Here is a 25,179-nt window from a genome sequence, read left to right on the forward strand (position 1 = left end):
AGCCTAAATCCAGATTGAAAAGAAAAAATTCATGACAGGATCATGCCACAAATAACAGTTAAATATTTGCAAATACAGTTGCTTTTTTTCCCCTGTTTTTGTTTCTCAATCCTCTTTCCATGTCCTGCTGTCTGGCAGTGTATAGCACCTTCCAAAGGGGGAGGTGTAGCTCTTTATGTAAAAAAATATCACAGCAAATAAAATACAGGAGTCATGGGGAAAGAAAGCAGCGCTGTAGGTTACCTTGGAAAAGGGAGATAGCATGTCCATTTTCACTAGTGCAGGCTATAGACCCCTGCCTCAACTGGAAGATCTGGACAGAGAGCTGTTTGAAGGTGGGAACGAACAGGGAAGGGGAAGGTGGTAGTGTTGGTGAGAGATTTTAACCTACCAGATATTAATTAGAATACCCCATCTGAAGACTTGCTTAGAAGAGCTCCTACATGCTTTCCATGGGGCTTCTCTCAAACAAACGGCAATGGAATCCAGGAGGGAAGGGGCAGCACTGGACCTGGTACTTAGGAATGGAGAAAGCATTGTCTAATGTCCAGGAAAGCAGTTACATGAGCACCATTAATCATCATATCGGATGGTTTGATATAACTATAAAGGCAGAGAGAGGTCAGATAAAAGTCAAAGTCCTATATTTGAAATACACCAAGTTTGGTAAAATGGGGGAAGTAACTATGGAGGTGCTAGCAAATGGGAGGATGTAGGTGAAGCAGAATAATAGTATAGAAAGTGCAAACAATTTTACATTAAGAAAGTAAATAAGAGAAAAGATGGATATGGCTTTTCAAAAAAGAGATGGTTGAAAAAGGGCAAAAAACTTAAAACTTAAAAGGGCATAGTAACTTAATCCTTAACTCAAAAAAAAACTGAATTACTCCTCGTTTCACAGGACAGTAACTATGCAATGTCCAACATTCTCCCCACCAGTCAACCTTCATTCTCACCTCAAGTCAGAAACCTCGGAGTCATCATGGACAATCAATTAAACCTAAAGAGATTTATTAATAACACCACGAAAGATGGCTTCTATAAATTACAAGTCCTGAAACGCCTCAGACCCCTCCTCCAGTTCCAAGACTACCAGTCAGTCCTACAAGCAATCATTTTCTCAAAAATTGACTATTGCAATTCCCTTCTACTCGGCCTCCCAGCTAACTCCATAAAACCATTACAAATGCTTCAAAACGCTTCAGCCAAGATTCTGACCAAGTCTAACAAAAGAAATCATATTACCCCAATCTTAAGGTACCTACACTGGCTCCCAATCAAATTCAGAATCTCGTACAAAGTTCTCACAATCATTCACAAATCTATACACAATCTCATTCCACTGGATCTCAATACCCCTTTACAACCACATATTCCTTCCAGACCGGCAAGAACAGCTTATAGAGATACTCTCCTTGCCCCACCCATCAAAACCTCGTTAAATAAACGATCTCTATCCACAGCAGGCCCTGCGCAATGGAACTCTCTACCTCCAGAACTACGGAAGGAACCTTGCCCTATCACCTTTAAAAAGAGACTCAAAACCTGGCTATTCGAACAAGCTTTTAATACATAACAATAATCGCCCATCAATATGCACCATGCAATATGCACCATGTAACATATCTCCCATACACTTAGACAGGTCCCAGTTGTAGAATCTCATTACCATATCGTGCAACAAGCACCATGTAACATGACTTCCAGATACTCAGCCAGGTTTCAGTTATAGAATCTCACTACCTAATCGTTATCTTTGTAAGTTACTCCCCAGTTCCTAATCAATCAATCAGCATGCAGAACATAAAAGATGTCAAAAAAGTACTGAGAAAATTTCTGGTAAAGCTGAAAGAAGTGGAGAAAGTCAGGCTGGCAAATGCATGAGTAGAAGAAAAACAGATGAAGAAAAAAAAAAAAGACATGACAAAATCTTTATCAGGTACATCAGTGAAAGGAAAAAGGGAAAAGGTAGGATTGTAAGAGCATGGACAAGGAGAAATGTGAGGAGTGAATGAGAAAATAGCAGACCTGCTAACTGCTTGTGTTAGATATTAATTGAAGAAGAGACTGGAGAAAGACCACTGATTATGCACGGGGGGGGGGGGGGGTGTTTGGAGACATATGATAATGGGGTGCATGCCATGCCAATTACAGAATAGAGTGCAACTAGGAATACTGAAAGAGGACAAAAGCAGAAAATCAGACCAGATACATCCTAAGATATTAAAACGAGCTAAGCGGTTCTGGAGAGTCCCAAGTTGAAGACAAGCTGCAAAGGAGCATTTATTTAAAACGCAACCCAGACTTCATCATGGAGAGTAGAATAGTAGGTGAACAGGCTACAAAATACTGCTTGCCCAAATCTACTGATCACTCTTTGAAAAGTTTATTGAGACAGTAATGGGACATAAAGGTGAGGACAGAAACAAGTTGCAGCTTTGCAGATATCTTCAAGAGGTACAACTTACTGATGAGCTACTGGTGCTGTAACTTGATGAGCCTTGACAGAGTTGTAAATCTGAAGGCCTCTAGTACATAACAATGTGTGATGCAGTCTGCTAGCCAGCTGGACAATGAACTTTTGGCAACTTCTATGCCAAATGTAGAATTGTAGACGATGAATAGCTGCGAGGCCTGACAATGTGGCAGAGTTCTTTTTCTGTTGTAAGCTAAAGCTCTTTTGCAGTCTAATGAATGAAGGGCCTTTTCATCTTCATGTGCATGTGGACTCAGAAAAAACATAGGTAACACAATGGCTTGATTAATATGGAAAACTGACACCACCTTAAGATAGAAACTTTGAGAGGGTGCGGAGCACCACTGTGGAAGAATTGCATATAAGGAGAGTAAAACAAAACCTAGAGTTCACCAACTCTTCTGGCCGACATGACTGTCACATGAAATAATACTTTCTATGTGAGAAATTTGAGAAGCAGACTCCAATGGCTCAAAGGGTTTCTTCATTAGTTGTGCGAGAACCACATTCAGGTCTCATGGAAAAGATGGTTTTACAACTAGAGGTTTAATATGCCATAAACCTTTCATGAACTTGGACATCAACCGATGAGTAAAGATTGGCCTGCCCTCAATTTGAGCATGGTAGGCTGCTATGACACTGAGATGTACTCTCACTAATGAGGTGTTAAGACCAGTAGAAGAAAGAGAGGGCAAGTATTTAAGTAGCTCTTTTGGTTCACATATGAATGATCTAAGGAACTTTGTCGACACCATGTGGTGAACAATTTCCATTCTAAAGTACAAAATCATAGAACATATAGAAAGTCGTGGCTTTTTGGGACACAGCCAGTGTGGATTTACCAAATCTTGCCTCACCAATCTGCTACTTTTTGTTCAGGGTTAAATCAAACATGCAGATAATGGTGAGCAGAGGATTTAGGGTATTTGGATTTTCAGAAGGCATTTGACAAACTCCTGAGAAAATTAAAAAATCATGGGATAGGAGGCAATGTCCTGTTGTGGACTGAGAACTGGTTAAAAGGTAGGAAACAGTGTCAGACTTAATGGTTAGTTTTTGCAAACAGTGGAGCACCCCAAGGATCTGTACTGGGACCAGAGCTTTATAATATTTATAAATGATCTGGGAGAGGGAACACAGAGTTAGGTGATACATTTGCAGACAACACAAAATTATTTCGAGTTAAGTCACAAGCTGATTGAGAGAAATTGCAGAAGAACCTTGCAAGACTGGGCATCTAAACGGCAGATCAAACTGAATGTGGATAAATGCAAAGTGAAACATATAGGGAAAAGTAATCCAAACTGAAGTTATACAATGTTATGTTCCATATTAGAAGTTATCACCCAGGAAAAAGATCTAGACATCATTGTGGACAATACTGTGAAATCCTTGGCTCAGTGTGCAGCAGGACTGAAAAAAGCAAACAATGTTAGGAATTATTAGGAAAGGAATGGAGAATATCATAATACCTCTATCATTCCATGGTGCAACCGTACCTGGAATACTGTGTACAATTCTGGTCACCACATCTCAAAAAAGATATAGCTGAACTGGAAAAGATATAGAAAAGGGCGACCAAAATGATAAAGGGGATGAAAGAGGAAAGGCTACAGAGGGTAGGGCTGTTCAGCAGGAAGAAGAAAAGTCTGAGGCAGGATATACTGAGGTCTATAAAATCATGAGTGAAATAGAAAGTGAATATGAATCGGTTGTGTATGCTTTAAAAAAAAAATACAGACTCAGGGACATTCAATGAAGTTAGTAAGTAGCATATTAAAAAAAAAAACTGGAAGAAAATATTTTTTCACTTAATGTACAATTGGACAAGTTCTTGGAGGAAAAGTGCATAAACAGCTATTAACCAAGCAGACTTGGGGAAAGCCACTGCTTATCATGGGTGTTCACAGCATGAGATCTACCTACTATTTGGGATCCTGTCGGGTACTTGTATCCTGGATTGGTCTATCTGGAAACAGGATACTGGGCTTGATAGACCTTCAATCTGATCCAGAATGGCAATTTTTATGTTCTTATGACCTCTAGCCATTGAAACCTTTGTATCTCTATCTAGTATTAAACAATCCTCTGCTGATAACAATAGCAGATGAACTAGATACTCTTGGATTTTTTGGTGCTTTAAAGGGCTCATTCACCAAGAACTATTTTAATATGTACAATATCCACTATTTACCACAGGTCCAATTTTCATCAATGAGACCCATTCACTAAACACGCATTTCTCATATTAAACAGAACTGCATCTTCATGAATCAATCCCTTGCTTTTTATTATTTGTCATATTCATGTCTCGCTTTTCCCAAAGCTCAAGGCATGTTACCCTGAAGTGATACCTTATGCATATAATTATTTATAGAACTGAGCAAATCTATATTCCTTATCTCTTCCTCATCAAATATTAAAGTTCAGTGCTTGGCCCTTAAACTTAGTAACAGCTTTAGTTCTTGCTGCAGTTTATTACCCAACAGTCTACTTGTTTTACTGCCTTTTTACCCCCATAGTAAGATTGCTTAATTTGCCATGATGAGATTCAATCTAGCCTCTTAGAAATGTAAAGTCTTGCATTGTTTTCTTTGGTCCTTCTCTCTTTATGAGTGATTTCTAGATCTATTATTTTGGGCTCTTTTCTTTCTCGCTGAGAATGCCATAAAATATGCCTCTGACAACTGTTTTTATGCAGTCCCAAACAATAACTTCTGTAACATCCCCTCCTCCATTTAGAATTATATTATGGCTTTCAACAGCATAGCTCTCTGCTTCAACGGCAGGGGGAATGAAGAAAAGTAGATCTATATACAGACAACAACCAACAAGGTCTGAATTCTTTAGTCTGGGTAAACAAATAAGCATGGGTATAGCTTGCTTATTGCAGCAGTTACAACCCCTAACTAATTAAGCTAGATATTTCACTTAGATGCAGTTCCAACACTGCTCTCTACATTAATGGTGGGGGTGGAAGGGAAATAGAACCAAAAGGTTACTAAGAGACAAGAGTAACATAAGTATCAGAAGAAAAAAAAAATGCAAAGCTTGCTGGGTAGACTGGATGGACCGTTTGGTCTTCTTCAGCCGTCATTTCTATGTTTCTATCTATGTTTAAGGTCATCTTTTACTTTCTCATCCCTCAGCACACTGTAATTAAAAGTCCAGAATCTTTTCTTAGAGCTTAAGGAAGAGCTTACCACTTTCATCCAGCAGGGGGCATGATGAGATCAACCTATACTATTAATCTCAACATGCATTACATCTTTCATAAGCACTCTACTAATATAAACAGTAAGGGATTAAGATAGTCATAAAGGATGGGACTAAAGTATAATCTTTTTGTTTTAAATGTAAAGTTCTCCTGACATCTACCACTCCTAAATCTTTGAATAAATGTCAGATTGAAATCTCTGACATTGATACTATCTATATATGATAGAGTTATGCTGAAATCTTTTCCTGTTAGCAGCTTTCATATGTGGGAAGTTGATAAGATTAATTTTCAAATCTCCACATTCACACTAATCTTACTTTCCTCCACACAAACTCCAATCACTCTATCTGGGTCTCACTCACTAAGTGTTTTGCTCCTTTGTTTTACAGTCTCAGACTTACCGTTAATTGGCTATTTCAGTTTTTAAATCTCTTACTCCTGGGTACTTGCATCTACATTTTCAGTTCTGCTGAGCTGTTGCTCTCAGTCTGCATTTCCAATTAGTGGTCAAGTTCCAACCTCACTGAAACTACATCTTAACCTCTGGCTTCTCAGTTACTTGGTCTCCATCTTCTAAAAGGTTTTTCTTCTTTGTCTTGGTTTCACTGACGTTGTTGATGTATCTTGTACTAGCTCCACCTCACAAAAGTCTTCCAATGCTACCCCCTTATTTCTCAGATGTGTGCTTATACTGCTCTCCATAAAGAAAATGCTTAAAGAATGACATTATTGGGTGTTTTCTATTTCCTGAATATTTCTGTGATTTTGCATTTCTTGCCCTTTCTACTGTGTTAATGCCAATATAGTAAAAACAATGCAATGGAATGTTTTAACCAGATTCACAGTGCATTAACTAAGCAGTATTATGCAATGGGATGGGTCCTTCCCCATCTCTAAGTATTTGATAGGATGCTATTTAGAGGGCAGAGGTTACTGACTCATGATGGGAAGGGTAAAGGTTGCTCGGGAGGGTATGATTACTAATGGCAACTTTTTTTTTTTTTTTTTTTTTTATTAAACATAAAAAAATAAGTCCTTTCAAGCTGTTTTCAGTGGTTTAAAATAGGTTTTGAAACCTGGGTTTCCATGGAGATGTACTTTTTTTTTTTTTTTTTACAATAGCAGACAGCCTTTTACCACTGATGTTTGTTAATAAGGATACTTTATATAAGTACCAATGCTCCACACAGTCTACTAGATAGGCAGAGGCAACCATCAGTGAAAGCCCTTATACAAGGGCAATAGCTGTATAGGTAAATGTAATTAATAAATTAATATGTAGGGACCTTTATTTTTGGTTTTTATCTTATTTATCCCAGGAATTAGCAAGTACCATAAATGGTGTTTTTGTAGATAGCAGAAGAAATTACCTATTACATGTGGGTGATGTCTCCGGCGGCACCGAACAGACTTATCTCTCTAAGCTGGTAGAGCTTTGCGCTCTGAGCATGTGCAGGAGTTCCCACACAGGCGTTGCCTCATGAGTTTCCTCAGTCTATAACAGAGCTACTCTATGTAGTGAACTCTCTAGAAAGGCAGGTAGGTATTCCATGGTAATTCATCCTGATGATATCTATCGAAAACAGTTTATGGTAAGCAAACTTGCTTTTACCATCAATAAGCAGGCTGAATTAGCCATTACATGAGGGGGGTCCAAAACTGAAGGCTGCAGTGGAGTGTTTTCTTAGTAAGCAACCCAGCCCATACTATGTAGAGCAGACTACATTGAGAACAGATTTCACAAAACTGCTTGTCCAAAAGCTGTTAGTCTTTGAAAGGTTATCAAGACAGTAGTGGGTAAATATATGAATGGAAATCCAAGTTGTAGAAGTGCTGGAGAGGTATTGTGACTTTATCCATCAATAATTTGTAGTCGTCAAAGGAAAAGCTGTCTGGACCCGGGGCTTTCCCTAGTTTACTATCGGAAACTGCATATAAAATCTCCTAGGATTTAATAGAGCTATTGAGGAAAGCCTCTTGTTGCGCTGTGATATGCAGGATAACTAAATTTTTGAAGAAGAGATCTTCATCAGCCGTGGATCCAGTCCTATCATCACTATATAGATTGGAGTAGAATTCTTTTAAAGTGTTGCAAATAGCTTTTGGCTGTGCGGCCCACTCATTCTTATGTGTCTTAAGTCTTTCTATGTAAGACTTCCTTCTGGCTACTCTAACCACATTTGCCAGGAGCTTTCCGGCCTTATTGCCAAATTTAAAGAGTTTATGTTCATTACTACGTAAATTCCATTGGGCCCTTTGGTGGAGATATGTATTTAGAGCACTTAGAATATTAAAGTAGGCCGATCTGTTTTTGGGAGTTGAATCCTGAATCAATGTGTGTTTGGCTTCTTTCAGTTTTGTCTCCAAGTCTAAAATGGATTTATTAAGTTTCGTGTTTCTGGCTTTAATATATGCTATAATGTCTCCCCTTAATACCACTTTACTAGCCTCCCAGAATAACAAGGTGTTTGAGATATGCTCTTTGTTATGATGGGCATATGCTTCCCATTTGTCCATGAGATATTGCTTGAAGGATTTATCTTGATATAAGGAGACAGGGAAACACCATTGCTTGAATGTTTTGGGACTGTCTGCTATAAGGTGGTCCATCCAAATGAGAACATGATCTGTAATTACAGTGGGGCCTATCTCTGCTTTGGCAACTTGGGGAAAAGACCATCTGGAGGATAGTATGTAGTCTATACATGATAATGTGTTGTGTGCTCTTAAGATATGGGTGAAGTCCTTAGAAGTCTGATGTAAACTCCTCCAGTAGTCTAGGACTTGCAATTGATCACATAAAAATTGAATACCTGTAGAAGACTGAGAATATGAGGAAGTTGGTGCTGGGAACCTATCTTGTAACGGGTCAGCAACACAATTAAAATCCCCTAACAGAAGTAACCAACCCTGCTGATGTGCTAAAATTGTTTGTGTAAGAGTGGCAAAAAATTCATGATGGGGATTTGGTCCATAGATTTTGCACAGTGTAATCATGCGACCCTTAATGGATCCAATTAAAATAACGAAACGCCCTAACGGATCCTTTATTTCATTAATAAACGTGAACGCAAGAGATTTATGTACCAATATGACTACTCTTGCTTTTTTTCCTTGCACATTTGAGAAAAAGCAAGACCCCACCCACTCATACTTCAATTTTTTATGCTCCTGTTCGGAGAGATGTGTTTCCTGCAGACACGCAATTTGAACTTTTTATCTGCTCAAAAATTATAATATTAATATATATAAATTAATCGAGGACATCAAGCCATTAACATTTAATGATGCCACCCTTAGAGGATCACTCATGAGCACTTGAAAATATTGATGGATGAGTAAGATAATTCATTTGAGTTGCCCCCGGAGTTCCCCAGCCTGAACTCGGGGGAGAATATATCCCACTCCCAAAAGGAAAGGATCGAATTCCTGGCTCTAGGACCTGGATAATGAAAAATATCCCGATAGGAATAAACATTACAAACTCCCTCTTTATAGCAAAACAGATTAACATGAAATCCCTCCCCCTCCCCTTCCTACCCCCCCCCCCCCCTCCCTCCTATTACATGTAACCTCTCCATGGGCAGTAATAGCTCAGGATACGTGAGATCACGTTCTCAATGTGAGAACCCTAGCACACCTATTGGATGTAGAAATTGGCCATATGTAAAAAACATGTTTTGGGGGGGGTTTTTTCATTCTGTCCTATGTCAACCTCTCATGAAAGATAATATAATATAATCTAAACCAGGATTACCTGCTATTTAATCAATCGCAAGTATAGGAACATTACAGTACTGTCTATCAAGCCACAGCACGACTTGAATGTTGTGTTTTAATTACACTGGCCAGTTGAGCTTTGTGGCTATTCGAATAGAAGATCAAGAACCTCGTCTATCGGCATGTGTTCCAAACTTTAAATGTTAGTATGAAGAAGCCATCTTTTGAGGAGGTATCTCAGTTTTTCTTTTCAAATTATGGTCGGAGGGTTTAAAAGCAACGATACACACAGTTCCTGCGGAATCGGGAGTGCTCCTGCTTGGGACTGTAATCAAATGTTCCTGGTAGTGCTGATATTGGAATGTACCTTGGCTAAGAAATTGATCGCATGCGTTCCAGTGAAGACTTGAACCGCCGGACCATTCTTCCTAAACAAGAACCACCACTGCTCTTGTTTAGGAAGTATCATCCAGGCACTCAGTCAACGCATGTTCTCAGCAGCGACTAGGTCATTAAATATGTGCTCCAGCGCGGCGAATTGATATCAGGTACAGATTAATCTTTGAGACTTTCAAATAACAGTTTAATATTCTGATAAAAGCAAAACTTTTTAAACAAAATCCATCAACATTTGTTTAATAAACCATTGTTATAACCAACTTTTATGCGCCCTTACTGCCGGTTCTACTCGCTGATCGGTTGTTTTGTTTTTTTCTTTCATTTTAGGCTGTCCAGAAAAGCTCTCACTGAAGCCGGCTCGTCAAAAAAAAAAAAAAAAAAGAATTTTGTTCGCATGCTACACTTTGAGCTTCGCTGGAAACTGCAGCGAAAATTTAATTTGTTTGGTAACCAGATCCAAAAAGATTGGAGAAAATACTTTGCGGTTTTGTGACACCGTAGCTAAGTAGTCCTGGAAAAGTCTCACCGTGTGGCCCTGGAAACGAAGCTCCCTATGCTGGCGGTAAGATTTAAGAATTTCTTGTTCTTGGGCCCCCATTTAAAAAGCGGCCAATGATGAGCCTGGGTCTAGGGTCTTCCAAGCGTCTCATGCCTAGCCGGTGGGCTCTCTAAATCAAAAGGGAGGCATGCAACTCAGCTAGTTCTAATGCCTCTGGAAGCCACTTAACCAGCTCTGTGGTAAGTTGGGCCTCAGCTATCGATTCTGGGATTCCTGAAATTCTTAAATTATTTTGGCGTGATCTATTCTCTAGATCATCTAATTTCTCGCAATGAGCTTTAATTTGGGTTTCTAACGCTGCTATCTGTCTCGCTGCCGTGTTTGAATCATCCTCAAGGAGGGAAATCCTGCCTTCCATGGCTTCTATTCTGGGTTGAATTTCATCAAAAGAATTCTGTAATGTGGTTATTTAAAATGAAAGATTCTCAAATTTTATATTTAATGCTGCCACTAGAGCTGTGGTAACTTTTTCCGTGAGAAATTCCAAAATGGCTGCAGAGGGACCTACCTCACCTAGCTCACCATGCTCCAGCGCTGGCTTCTCCAGTACAGGCCTCAATTTTTCTGTGTCTTTTTTACTGCTTTTGAGAGCCATGACCATTGGTGATTTTTGCATATATTTGTCTGTGGACAAAGGCAGAGCAGGATCTTGAAGAAAACTAAATTGTAAAGTCCCTGATGGCCTTTAAAAAATTCAGATTAGCGGTGGCTAGAGCTCTGAGCTGAGGAGAACACGTCCTCACAGCTCACCACATCACGTGACCTCCATCCTTTGCTTTTTAGAAGTTGCCTCTCAAAAGCCATGCCGCGAGACAAAAATCGATCCACCACGTCCATATAAACAGGTCCCTGGCGTAGAAGATTGGGAAATGAGGAGCCTTGGCGTTGCGGAACGTTGCCATCAGGTCCATCTGTGGAGTGGACTACTTGTCGCACATGATCTGGAATGCCTCGGGAGAGAGTTCCCACTCCCCTGGATCGAGTCTGTGGCAACTGAGGAAATCAGCCTGAACATTGTCAACGCCGGCTATGTGGGAGGCTGCAATCCTGGCCAGGAGCTGTTCCGCCCAGCATATCAACTGTTGAGCCTCCATCACAATCGGTTGACTTTTGGTTCCTACTTGGCGATTGATGTAAGCCACTGCCATTGCATTGTCAGACGGTACTCTGACAGAACATAAGAAAATGCCATACTGGGTCAGACCAAGGGTCCATCAAGCCCAGCATCCTGTTTCCAACAGTGGCCAATCCAGGCCATAAGAACATGGCAAGTACCCAAAAACTAAGTCTATTCCATGTTACCATTGCTAATGGCAGTGGCTATTCTCTAAGTGAACTTAATAGCAGGTAATGGACTTCTCCTCCAAGAACTTATCCAATCCTTTTTTAAACACAGCTATTCTAACTGCACTAACCACATCCTCTGGCAACAAATTCCAGAATTTAATTGTGCGTTGAGTGAAAAAGAACTTTCTCTGGTTAGTTTTAAATGTGCCACATGCTAGCTTCATGGAGTGCCCCCTAGTCCTTCTACTATCCGAAAGAGTACATAACCAATTCACACCTACCCATTCTAGACCTCTCATGATTTTAAACATCTCCCTGCAAGAGAGGTAAGAAAGCCTGTAATGCTAAGCGGAACACTCTCGTTTCCAGGCAATTGATCGACCACTGAGCTTCTTCCGCCGACCACTGTCCCTACACTGACTTCTCTTGACAAACCGCTCCCCAACCGGATAGGCTGACATCCGTAGTAATCACCATCCATTCGGGAACCTCAAGGGACACCCAGCAGCTCAAATTGGATGTGAGGAGCCACCAATCAAGACTGAGCCACGCAGAGTCTGTAAGAGGAAGCTGAAAAAGCTCAGACACTGGATTCCAATGGAAAAGTAATGCTGATTGCAGACGTTTCATATGCCCAAAGGCCCATGGGCCTAACTCCAGAGTGGACACCATCGACCCCAGGACCCGTAAATAATCGAAAACTCTGGGAGGATGATTGGATAACAAATCTCAGATTTGCTCCTGTAGTTTGTCAATTCGATCCCTTGTCAGAAAAACTCTCCTGACGTGTGTTGAAGAGGGCCCCTAGGAACTCTAATGACTGGGAAGGGATCAGGTGACTCTTGGCAGGATTGACCACCCATGAGATCGCAACAGTTGACGTACTTGCTGTACCACAGACTGGCAGAGAGACTCTGATTTCGCTCAAAACAGCCAGTCGTCCAAATAAGGATGAACATACAGTCCTTCCCTCCGGAGCTGAGCTGCACCACAATCATCACTTTGGTAAAGGTCTAATATATCACACCATCAATCAAATTATATCATATAGCATATAGTGACATATAATTTATCATAAATTTTATTTCAATTACAAAAAATATTTTAATAAAGATCTTTTCACAATTATTTGCATTTTAAATATACAAAGGAATACATATTTTAAAAAACATTGAATATTAAAAAACATCCATACATACATCCACACACATTAAAAATACTTATTAATTATCTCATAGTGAAATTTCTTTTCTCCGTTATTATTGAGAAAACTCTCTTATTCCTTCTTCACAAAGCTTTACAATACTCCCGACATGTTTCGTTTTCTCACAGGCTTCTTCAGGAGAGTAAGTTTCAATTCACTACTGAACCCATAGCTTCCAAACAATATTCCCAAGTATCCCCGTGCATATATATTCTACAAAAGAATTTTTAAATGACAAATTTTCAAAATTCTTCAAAAACTTTTTTTTTTAAAAAGTAACCCTTAATAATTATATGTACGCCAAATATCCTATAGGCACATATATAAAAATGCACACCTCAGATCCCGACTTTTATTTCTCAAAAACTCCACCGAATGAATGTCTAATTCTCACTCAGTTTCTTTCTTCTAATTGCTTCCTCTGAAAAAAACAAACACAATCCATATTCCCCATGAAACTCACGAAGAAAGCAAAAAAGCAACCACGCAAGGAATTGAAAGAAACGAATGAACTCACCACCAAAAAAGCACATAGACGCTCACTTTCTTCTGGCGCCTCAAGGGACGAATAAACTTGCCACCTTGAACAATCCACAAAAGCTCACTTCTTCTTAGCGTTTCAATGCCATACCTCCCAGGCATTTGAACAGGTAACAAACAACCAGAGAGCCCAACCCCCTATTTAAAGGGCATCAAAGCCATGCCACCCAATCGATCTTATCATAGAGTCCAGTCGGCACCAAGGACCTCAAAGAAAATATCTACCTTTGCTCTGTCCGTAACAGCATTTTATTCAGGTCTCCTCCTCTCCTACTCTGAACCTCTTGCACAACAAAGAACTGTAGCTCATCAATTAAATGCTGGCTCTACTGTCAGTGTTTCACTGTAATTCACTCCTTCTGGGCCTTCCCACCTGCACCACCAAACCTCTCCAGATGGTCCTGAATGCCAAGGCAAGAATCCTCACAAACGCCAAAAAAAAGGATCATATCACCCCTATCCTCCAGCATCTCCATTGGCTCCCTATTAAATACAGGATTCAGTTCAAAACCAGCATGATGATACATAAGGCCCTACATAGCATCTCTCCTCTCAACCTAACCTTCCAGCTCCAGCTACACACTTCCGAAAAACCGACTAGAAGGGCATACCAGAACAGACTGATCACCCAACCTGCAAAATCCTCCCTGAGGAAACGCACACTATCCACAGCGGGCCCGTCACTCTGGAACTCGCTACCACCAGACCTTCGCCTTGAACCTTGCCATACTACTTTTAAAAAGAAACTTAAGACTTGGCTCTTTATACAAGCATTCCCAGAGAGCTAAGAGCAAGAGCAGGAAGAACGACAACCTCAAACCAATCACTGTTCCCCACTGACCCCCTCCCTAATGCCCCCCCTCCCCTCTGCCCCCTCCCACACTGCATACAAGTTCCTGAAGAATTCATTTACTGAAATTTAACTTATTTTCTGTTCACTTGAGTTGCACAATCGCCCCGCTGTGCCTTCATGCCGTTGTTCTGTTTACAGCAATAATGTTATTACAAATTGTTACTGCTTGTTTTTAATTTGTTTTCTAATGGTTTTAATTGTTCTATATGTTCCATGTAAACCGCCATCCAGGCGATAGTTAATCAGTTCCTTGTAAACCGGAGTGATATGTATATTATACAGGAACTTCCGGTATATAAAAGCCAAAAATAAATAAATAAATAAACAAATAAATAAATAAATGGGCTGTTTAGATGCTGGTTTGAATCCTACTACAGTGCTCAGAAATCTGTGTTTTAATTTTTCTCATTGTTTTCCTAACATATAGTAAATTACATGGACACTTTATTATATAGATTACCGATGCCGACTGGTAATTAGTAAATGATTTAAAAAAATGTTTTGTCCAGAAACTGGATGGATAAAATATTGTATGTCCAATGATAATTAACATACATTACACCTAGTACATGGATTATGACCACCCATCAAACTATCTAAAGAACCTCCAGAAATTAAATCAGAGTGCACTAGCATATCCCTCAAATTTTTTGACCGTTGAAAAGAAAACAGAGGATCTTTTAAACCAACAAACCCACTTACCAAATGCCAGTGTTCTTTAATAATCTGAATTAAATTACCCACTTTGTTTGAAAAAGGTAAAACATACACCAATGATGGAGACTCCTCCATTTTCCGGGGAGTCAACAAAAGATCACGGTTTATATATCTTGCTCTTTTACAAGCCTGTTTCACTATCCATTCGGCTATCCCTTTGCACCAAATCTTTCATTTATTTCATGAATAAAACCCTCAAATTCTGTCCGAGATCCCAACCAAATAATAAGGATGTCTATATAGCGACACCACAATCTTACATGTTTATATGCTGGAGATGAATAAACAAATTTCTCCTCAAAAGCAGTGACGTACAAACATGCAAGATCTGGGGCCATAGTGGCCCCCATTGCAGTTCCATGAATCTGTTGAAAGAACTCATCTTTAAACAGAAAGTAATTCTGAGTTAATGCAATTTCTGCTAATTCTACCAGAAAGTGCGAAGGTACCCTCTTATCCACTGCAATGGGGGCCACTATGGCCTCAGATCTTGCATGTTTGTTCGTCACTGCCCACCTTACCGCATAGGTGACTCCCTTTGGGGTTGATGGAAGGCTAGCTGCTGCGATGTCTCCAGGCTGTCCTCCTCCGGCGTTCCCGGACCGACTCGATGCTGCAAGCCGCCATGTTGACTAGTTGCCTAAGGGCGCACGCGCGTGCGGCCCAACTGATATACCAGTGTTGGCGCAAACCTCAAGGGCGTCCCCCCGAGATGATGTCACCAGCTCCAGATATTTAAGGTCTCATTTTTCGCTAACAAGACTAGTTAGCAAGGGATTGGTTACCTAGCTTCCTCCTGGTCGCTGCAGATGGGATTCGCTCTCTGCAACCCTAGCTACTCTGCCTCCTCGGACTTCACTAGAGGTACCCGCTCCTCGGGGGCCTTGCTTTCTCTTTTTCTTTGCAGGTTGCAGTCCGGAACTGGTACTCGCTCCCTTTTCTTGTATTTCATTTATTACTAACCTTTTCTCCAAATTGGCCAGAACATTTTAAATTTTAATCCTTTCTTCCAAGGTATTTGCAGCTACTCCCAACTTGACATTGGACTTCAAATTCGAGAAAGGTTCCATCTAATCATTTCCTACGGTTGTTAATTAAAATGCTCACTACTACTGGAGCCAGGACCCTGTGGAACTCAATTTAATAGATCTTTCAAAATCAGTTGTCTGGAGAATAACAAATTAACTCCTAGATTCATCAAAATGCTATCAATTTTGCACGAGTAACACCAGAGATTTAAAAAAAAAAAAAAGGGGAGGGCATGGTTAGGGTAATTTTTATGTTATCGCAAAGTGCGCTATGTTCGTTCTCAGTGGCTGCTCCTAATTTATAGAATAGCCTCTTCCTTCTCCCTGTCTCCTGCCCGAAACAGAATTTGCGAAAAATCCCATTTCAGACATAATGCACAGCTATCGCAGGTCATAATGCTAGGAAAAAAGGTGTAGTTATTTCCAGCGTGATTGCACATAGCGTTACAACATCTCATTTTCACTTACTCCGCCCAAACTCTTCCCAAAATGCACCCACCTGAATAAATTCTGCAACTTTGCATATGCAGTGCACACTACGATAAATAACACATGCATTATCATAGAAACATAGAAATGATGGCAGAAGACGACCAAATGGCCCATCCAGTCTGCCCAGCAAGCTTTCACACTTATCTGTTAATCGCGAGCATTAGGGCCATAACGCAATTTGATGAATGACCCTGTAAGTACCATATGTACTAAATATTTCCTTATGGACACAATAATGGAAAAACTTTTCAGTACATCTGGCCCTAAATTTGAGGCAACAAAAAAGAATTAAGACATCTGCTTTCCATGATACACATTTTCTGAAGCATCAGAATCCCCTTTATCTTTTTTTGTTACATTTTTAATTCTGTAACATCTACCCAACCTAAAATGGGTGATGTATTACATATTCTCCGTTAATTGAGTATATTTAAGAAGTTTTAAAGATTCACCATTGTTTGACCCAGTATGGCAAATTTTATGTTCTTATATTCTATGGCTCTCTCAAGAACTTACCATTATTTGATATTTTGTCACCCCAAAATTACAAAGTATATAAACACGCTCCTAAAGTGCAGCTATTCCTATAAACATAATACAATAAACATTTTTTCCCAACAAGTTTATACAAAATAAAATTACTTATTGCATTTTGTTAGTGATTTTTTTAAATTCTTTGGAATTAGTTCCACCTCACTTGCTTTATCCTTTTCAATAAAAGGGATCAAAGTAGCAACAGCTAAAAATAATCACTCTCCAGGATCAATCTGGCTAACCCTCAAGAATTTTATTACAATTTTGCTAGCAATGGTTTAATGTTTACTTGCAGAAGCTACCAGTGCTATAGTGCAGCTCCCCCCACAACCCCTCTATACACTAATTCCATCCTCCCCAGCTCCTTCTACCCTCCCCACATGCCCCATGTGTGCTGCTACCCCATAATTCTCTTTGACCCCCCCATAGTACAATACAGAATACTCAGTTCTCATGACAAGCTTGTTTTTCTCGTGTATTCTATTTTTTCTTTGCTCTGTTTTCTTCTTTCTGGTTTTTTTTGTGCTGTACTCTCTCTCCCCCTTCTCTTTAACTTCCTCTAGCCCAGGAGTGGACAACTCTGTTCCTCCAGACCCACAAACAGGCCTGGTTTTCATGATATCTCCAATGAATATACATGAGATAGATTTGCACACAATGAAGGCAGTGCATGCATATCTATCTCATGTATATTTATTAAGGATATTCTGAGAACCTGGCCGTTTGTGACTCTCGAGGAACGGAATTGGCCACCCCTGCTCTAGCCTCTTTCCGCCTTCCTAAACACTGATCCTCTTCATTGTGAACCTTTATTCTAGAGTCTTTTATGTCATAAAATGTTTCTCTCATGCATGATTTATACTTCTGTACATCTTCTCAGATCCCCCCCAAAAAAATAAACTCGCTCTCCAATTATAATACATATTTAGGTCTTAAAGAGGGCAATTTTCAAAGGTATTTGTCTGAGTAACAAAGGAGTTACCTGAATAAAAACTGCCCTCCCCTCAGCAGTAAAAGTATGCACATGTTTTCAACCATGGATGAAAGCAATGGGTCCGGGGTGGATTGGTGCAAGAAATGGAAAGCTTGCAAGGAGATTTCATTTTGAAAGCAGTTACAAGATCCATAAGAACATAAGAAAATGCCATACTGGGTCAGACCAAGGGTCCATCAAGCCCAGCATCCTGTTTCCAACAGTGGCCAATCCCGGCCATAAGAACCTGGCAAGTACCCAAAAACTAAGTCTATTCCATGTTACCATTGCTAATGGCAGTGGCTATTCTCTAAGTGAACTTAATAGCAGGTAATGGACTTCTCCAAGAACTTATCCAATCCTTTTTTAAACGCAGCTATACTAACTGCACTAACCACATCCTCTGGCAACAAATTCCAGAGTTTAATTGTGCGTTGAGTAAAAAAGAACTTTCTCCAATTAGTTTTAAATGTGCCCCATGCTAACTTCATGGAGTGCCCCCTAGTCTTTCTACTATCCGAAAGAGTAAATAACCAAGTCACATCTACCCGTTCTAGACCTCTCATGATTTTAAACATCTCTATCATATCCCCCCCTTTTTACCTACAGTGTCTGCTGGCCTGAATTTTCAAAGGAAAACTGTGGAGACCTCTAAAATATGCATGCAGCTTAAAAACTGTCCCCTAAATTTCATCTCATATGGCATATGGTGCAAATTCTACATTATTTTGGTAGATTTCATCCTGACTGCCTTTACACTGTTTTCAGCACAATCTCTAGAAACACAGTGTTAGGAATAGTATTATTTCCCCTGACTTAATGGATTCATTTTATTTAAATCAAACTCCTATAAAATCCACCCACTGTCACTTATTTAAATTTGAGGAAGTTTTTTGATCATGATCATTTTGTCCATTTCTGATTCTAAATTTAAAATAAAATTTAAAGTTTACTTAAATTCAAAGCAATCTGAACAAAAATCTCTACAAATACTATTTCATTATTTTAGTTACTTGTGTCTTTTGTTATTTTTAAAGCTATAAACCAAACATGTTGTCCTGTAATAAAAATACCTCTATGGAGATACTGCATTTCTGTCACTAACTGGCATAAAACTAACTAGAAAATACTGTCTTCACAGAAGATTCAAAAATTCAATAAAACAATTGCAGCAGAATGTGCCTTAAGTTATCCTCTCATCCACCCTAAAGGAAATTCAGAGCCATGGCTGCTCTGGAAACCCTTAAATCAGTACATAAAAACTGTAGTCACTGGCTGGTGAAATTTTGAATTTTTCATATCTACTTCTTTAGATCCTTAAACCAGAACCATCATAAAATCACATCAAATACAGTTTTCCATACCATCATACTCCACGTAGGAGACCTTTAGGGGATTGTGCAATAAAGGTTAGTGTACATATTAAGGGCCTTTCATGCATTCTAAAAATAAAAGTAATGCCTTAAGTCAGTTACTCATTACATGAATGTCTAAGCGCTCAAATGAGGGTGCTTCATATACAAATGAAGGTCCATCAGAAATAGCTTGGCATGTTTTCCATACCCAATATTTTCTGTGGTCTTGGTAAAGCCAGAAAAGGTAACACTTGCCTTAGATCAAGTGGGAACTATTTACTGGAAATAGCCCATGCAAACTGGACCAGTGAAAAGAATGGCAAAGTGAAAGGTCAGGTTATGGGTTGGGGGTGGAGGGATTTGTGCCGCCTTTGGGCCAGTACAACTGCACCCCCCAAAGGAGAGCATCACTTCCTTAACCTCCTCTGCACAGCCCCCTTACCCTGCTGTTCATCAAGGCTTACCATTCTGGAGGGTCCTGATTTTCATGGACAGAAGGTATATTAAAGCCTTCTTGCCTGCACTGCTGCTGAATAAAACCACTAGAAATTCTTCACCATTATTGAGGCTTTCTGCTGGGCCAAAGAGGAGACTAGGGGTGTTGTCACTCTGGGGGAAAGGCAACGTATTATTACTTGGAGGGGGGCATAGCGATCATGGAGGGATGGAGGAGCAGATTATGCTGTTGCTTTGGCAGGGCCTGGTATGGGAAGGGACTGGTTTGTATCCACCTAGCGGAGGGAAATTCCCCTCACTTGTTGGCCTGTTCAATTCGGGATAATTGTCAAGGGGGATTTCCTGAGGCAAGAACTCTGCACAATACATTTTTTTAGGATAACAAGCAGTCTCCTATCTTAGACATGCTTTAGCGTGAACCGACTAAAATATATTGCTTAGTATGTTAACTACTACTTTTCCCAATACATTACATTTTTTGCAAATTACACGCTAAAACGATTTTTGACAGTTTCATGGCAACGGCCTCCGGATTTGATTTCTAATTCATTAGTTGTATTTCAGGTGGGGGGAAGCGGCAGCAGGACAACAGGAGAATACAAATACATTCGATAATTGCGGGGAGGTGAGAGGGTCTGCCACAGCTGAGATAGAAGGTGGCATCAGTCGGGAGAGTTTCCAACTCAAAGCCTACCTCAGAAATCCTACAATCTCTCCTTAGACATATACAGTGAGCCAGGAACAACGCTCCAGCCCAGGCTCCGAAGTACAGGCACCATCTCCTCTCGCTGTCCAGTGCACCCCGCCCACTCGCGACATCTTCCCCCTCTCCCTCTATCACTACATCCACACCAGAGCAAAGGGTAGTCGCTCCCTACCATGTACGGCAACCTTAACGGCGCCGGCATTTACCTGCACCTTCCTGCGCCCCGCCGCATTCTGCCTGTGATGGGCCGCCATCTTGCATGTTGACACTTTGGCGTCATTTCCGAAGAGGCCGACCCAGCCGGATGCAACCCCGCCCCTCTCGCTTTCAAGCGCAAACAGTGGCGCGCGCGCGCGCGCGCGCTCTGAGAGAAGAGGCGGGCCGGCGGGGATAGCGGCGCGCGCACCCGAAGGACATTCACCCGCCCCTGGTTGTCCGTTTTCACGGTTTACATGTGCTGAGTTTGCAGGCTAGCATCGAAGGGTCATGAAGAGAATGTGACAGGAGGCGGTTTTGTTATGAGCTACGGGAGCATACAACTATTTCTGTCACAAAAGGAGAGATTAACAATTGAAAAATAATAATACTAAGTGACACGTTTTTATTGGATTAATTTACTACTAGTTTTTGGGTGTGAAGGTTCCCTTCCTCAGGTCCAAACAGAGGGGAGTACTAACTCCCAAAACTTGTTCCAACAAAAGCTATCAGCCTATGTTATATTATTTTGCCTCTTGACCTTTATTTCCGTGCATTCAAGAGACCACATTGGCAACCAGACTACTGCATTAATAGGACCACTTGCTGCTGCTGCTCTGGTTTCTGCATGGAAAGGAGAACTCAATGGAGACAAATGTGCTTAAATGACAGTTTCCCTTCTCACGAGTGTCCCCTTTTGTCCAAACACTGGAATGGTATGCAAATGTAATACTTTAAACTGCCGTTACGAAAGCTCCAAATATAACTCACCAACTACACTGAAACAGAGATGTCAAGGGTGAACTTTTGCAATAAGTGAGATTTACAGACCTCAGTGAATGAGATTGTAAGCCAAAGAGTGAGATTTTCGGGAAGTCTGGGGTATAAATCTGAGCTCTCCTGTATTCTGTAGGCTGCTCTCTATTTATTTTACATACAAAAATATTAATAAATGGGAGGCAGATGGCATTGTCCTTATTACAGGACAGTAAACACAGACTGCTATGCACAATTTTATTTGATTTCTCCCAGGACAAGCAGGATGGTAGTCCTCACAGATGGTTGACAGATGGAACCCTGTCACGGAACACTTTTGTCAAAGATTCTAGAACATGTCCAGCATGCCACCAACCCCGTAGCCACATGGGGTCCCCCTTCAGTCTCTTTTTATCCATGGAGGTGTTGCCTCGCGGTTAGTGGAGCTCTGTGAGAAATTTTTTCCTCACGGAACAATTTGAAGTTTTTCTTATGATTTTTCCCCGCTCCAGGGTCTCCCATCGCAAACCGATTCCTCCGGCGCTCAGAAAGTCTGTTTTCGCATTTTTTGCGGTCGGTTCCTGAGCGTCTACCTCCCGGTGGCCGATGGCCACTGACAGCACACCGCCTTTTTTGTCATGGCGACCGGTTTTCGGAAGTGCCCTGAGTGTCCGCGGACTATGTCCATAACGGACCCACATGACGTTTCTGTCCTGTGTCTCGGGCCTTCCCATGATGTCCGTCAGTGTCCCAGCTGTGCTCAGATGACCCCCAAAAGCCGGTGCGCCTGCCTGGACAAGATGGAGTACTTGTTTGCTTCCATGCAATCTGCTCCATCGATTCCGGTACCGGGTACGTTGAGTCGGGGGGGTAAATCTGACTCGGAACCCTCGCCTTCGATGCCCCGCCGAGATGATCAGGGAGCGGAAGATCGCCCTTCACCGGCATCAGGACATTCGAAGACTTCTGCATCGTCTTCCTAGACGTCAGAGAAGGACTGGGCTGAGCACCATGTAAAGCATCGTTCCCCACCGAAAATGGTGATGGGCAACGAGCCTCCACAGACCCATCTGTACGCTCCGGTGACGCCCAGCCTCCCTCCTACTCCAGAGTCGGTCTTGTCCGCACCCTCATTCAGAGAGGAGTTGGACCGCGTGGTTCAACAGGCAGTGCTAAATACCCTTCGGGGTCTCCAGCCGCCACCGACGCCGGCCCCCATACCGGCATTGGACCCAGCGCCCTCCATTTTGGTGCCTCTGCTGGAAAGGCTGGACATGCTACTCTGTGCTTTACTGATGCAACTCGTTCCGGCAGGCCCCTCGGTGCCCTGCCCACCACCGGTTCCTCCCCCGTCTCGATCCCGATTCCGGGCTCCTTGGAGGAGGATGCAGCTCCTCGCCTATCTCCATGGACGGTATCACCGATGCCGGATCCCGTCCCTGGGCCATCGGGCCTCCTGGTGCCCCAACATCCATCGCAGGTCCCTGTGCCCTCGATGCCAGCGCCACCAGTCAGTTCCGCCTCACCGATCATCGGTGCCCGCAGCCTTTACTCTGGGTTTTAGCCTCCCTCTTCGACCCAGGCAGTTTGCTGGTGAGGAAGAAGCCCCTTATGACCTATGGGAAGACTTCTCCTCTGAACATTCCTCAGAGGCCTCAGAGGACCTTCTGTGGGAGCCTTCCCCACCAGAAGAGAGACGGCGCTCACCTCTGGAGGATCTCTCCTTCGAGTTTTGTCCCGGCTATGACAGAGACCATTCTCTTCCAACTTTTAACTGAAGAGGATGCCCGCCACAAGATGTTGGAGGTCCTCCAATTTGTGGATGCTCCTAAAGAGGTAATGGCAGTCCCAATGCATGAGGTTTTTCTGGACCTCCTTCACCGGCTCTGGGAACACCCAGGTTCTGTGGCTCCGGTCAACAGGAAGACGGATGCCACCTATTTAATACAATAGACCCTAGGCTTTCAGAAGAGCCAGTTGCCACACCAGTCGGTGGTAGTTGAATCAGCCCAGAAAAAGGCCAAGAAGACCCGCCCTCACTCCTCCGCCCCTCCAGGAAAGGACCATAGTGCCTTAGACACTCTGGGTCAAAGGGTTTTCTAGGGATCCATGCTTATTGCTCGCATAGCAGCATACCAGTTGTACATGAACCAGAACAAAAGGAACCTCTGGAAACAGGTCCAGGAGTTCATTGAGACCCTACTAGAACAATTTCAGGAGGGCCTAGAATCCATCCTCCAGAAAGGACTGAAAGCCATGAAACATTTGGTGAGAGCGGACTATGACATTTTTGAGACAGCGTCAAGAGTCTCAGTGGCCTGGCTAAAAGCCTCCAACCTTCACCCAGAGGTTCAAGAAAAACTGGCTGACCCCTGCACAGAAGAAAACCTGTTTGGGGACAAAATCCGGGATGCAGTGGCCCAACTCAAGCACCACCATGAGACCCTATGTCATTTGTCAACTATCACCTCTGATCTCTCTTCGGCAACCCGTAGAGGGCCACGTAGGGATACTGGTGGAATGACATTTCAAATGACAGGTACCAGCGCACCCAGGATACTGTATAGGCGCTGTATACCGCTCTATACAGTAAAATGGATTGCGCACACCTACCGCTTCATGGACGCGCTTTGGACGCCGCTTGCAGTTGCGTCTCATTTGAATACTGTATCGAGCGGTATGTGAACTAAATTGTGCGCGCGGCAAATGAGGGTGCGCCCGGCACTGCCGCACTCTTTCTTGCGCATCCTTACTGTATCGGCCTGTGAGTTAGCAAGGACTCTAATTCGTTCTTGTCTACGCTACTCTGCCGCTTCCGTGCTGCTGCTGGAAGCTCTCTCTCTCTCTGCCCTCTGGGGTAACTGCTAAGCTGGGTAACAGCTCATCGGGGACCCTCTGCTTTATTTCAGGTGCCTTACAGGAAACAGGCACTCGCTCCTCGAGGGCCTGCTCTCCCTGCCTCAGTCCCTGTACCTTCTTCAACATATCTGCATGGAAAGGAGAACTCAATGGAGACAAATGTGCTTAAATGACAGTTTCCCTTCTCACGAGTGTCCCCTTTTGGGGACACTCGTGAGAAGGGAAACGCTTACCAACAGCAAAAGGGAAACACTTACCAACAGCAAAAGGGAATCGCTTACCAACAGCAAACACCTAGTGAGTACTCTAACTCTCAGTCTATCTCATCCACAGTATCTCCTAGCTGGGAAACCTGCTGTGGAACCTCCTATCATCATCAATGAGAGAAGAGCTCCCTTTGCCGAGATCCCTGAGACTGCAACTACCAGACTGCCTCACTACTGCCACCTCTGGTGGCTCTCTTCAAGCTGTTTAATAAAGAACTAACTGTGTTTTGTGCATTACGAGTCTAGCCCAGTGCTGTGGCTCTTCACGGGGCTCCTCCCCGTGGGCGTGGTCACCCACAGCACCCAAGGATCCACCAAAACACACTCAACCATAACACTTAGCAGCACTTTCTCCTCTGTCTTATGAAGTGAATGGTAAAAGGATTACTGTGGGAGTGAATGGCCTCTCCAGTAGCCTTGTCCCTCCCATTGACATCATCACAGACTCTCCTTAAGATGTGCCCCACTACAAAAGAACATTTCCAGATGAGAAATCTCCAAATGGGTTTGTCCTTTGGGAACTCCTTAGGGAGTATTTGGGTTTTCTATGCTTTCCCTTTTTAGGAAGATTGCTTTGTTAATGA

General features: G+C 42.1%; 1 protein-coding gene across 3 annotated transcripts in view; it reads right to left on the minus strand.

Annotated features, from left to right (window-relative positions):
- Window positions 1-20,828, minus strand: part of WDR48 (WD repeat domain 48) — a 149,964-nt gene extending 129,136 nt beyond the window's left edge. The window contains exon 1 of one of the 3 annotated variants that reach the window (XM_029588391.1): window positions 20,726-20,828. In XM_029588391.1, the coding sequence (XP_029444251.1) occupies window positions 20,726-20,773 (48 nt within the window). In that variant the 5' untranslated portion in view covers window positions 20,774-20,828. The other 2 variants (XM_029588392.1, XM_029588393.1) reach the window with 2 other exon arrangements.
- Between the last annotated feature and the right edge of the window lie 4,351 nt (window positions 20,829-25,179).

This window comes from Rhinatrema bivittatum, chromosome 2 (assembly GCF_901001135.1).
Source record: "Rhinatrema bivittatum chromosome 2, aRhiBiv1.1, whole genome shotgun sequence".
In the NCBI taxonomy this organism is placed as follows: domain Eukaryota; kingdom Metazoa; phylum Chordata; class Amphibia; order Gymnophiona; family Rhinatrematidae; genus Rhinatrema; species Rhinatrema bivittatum.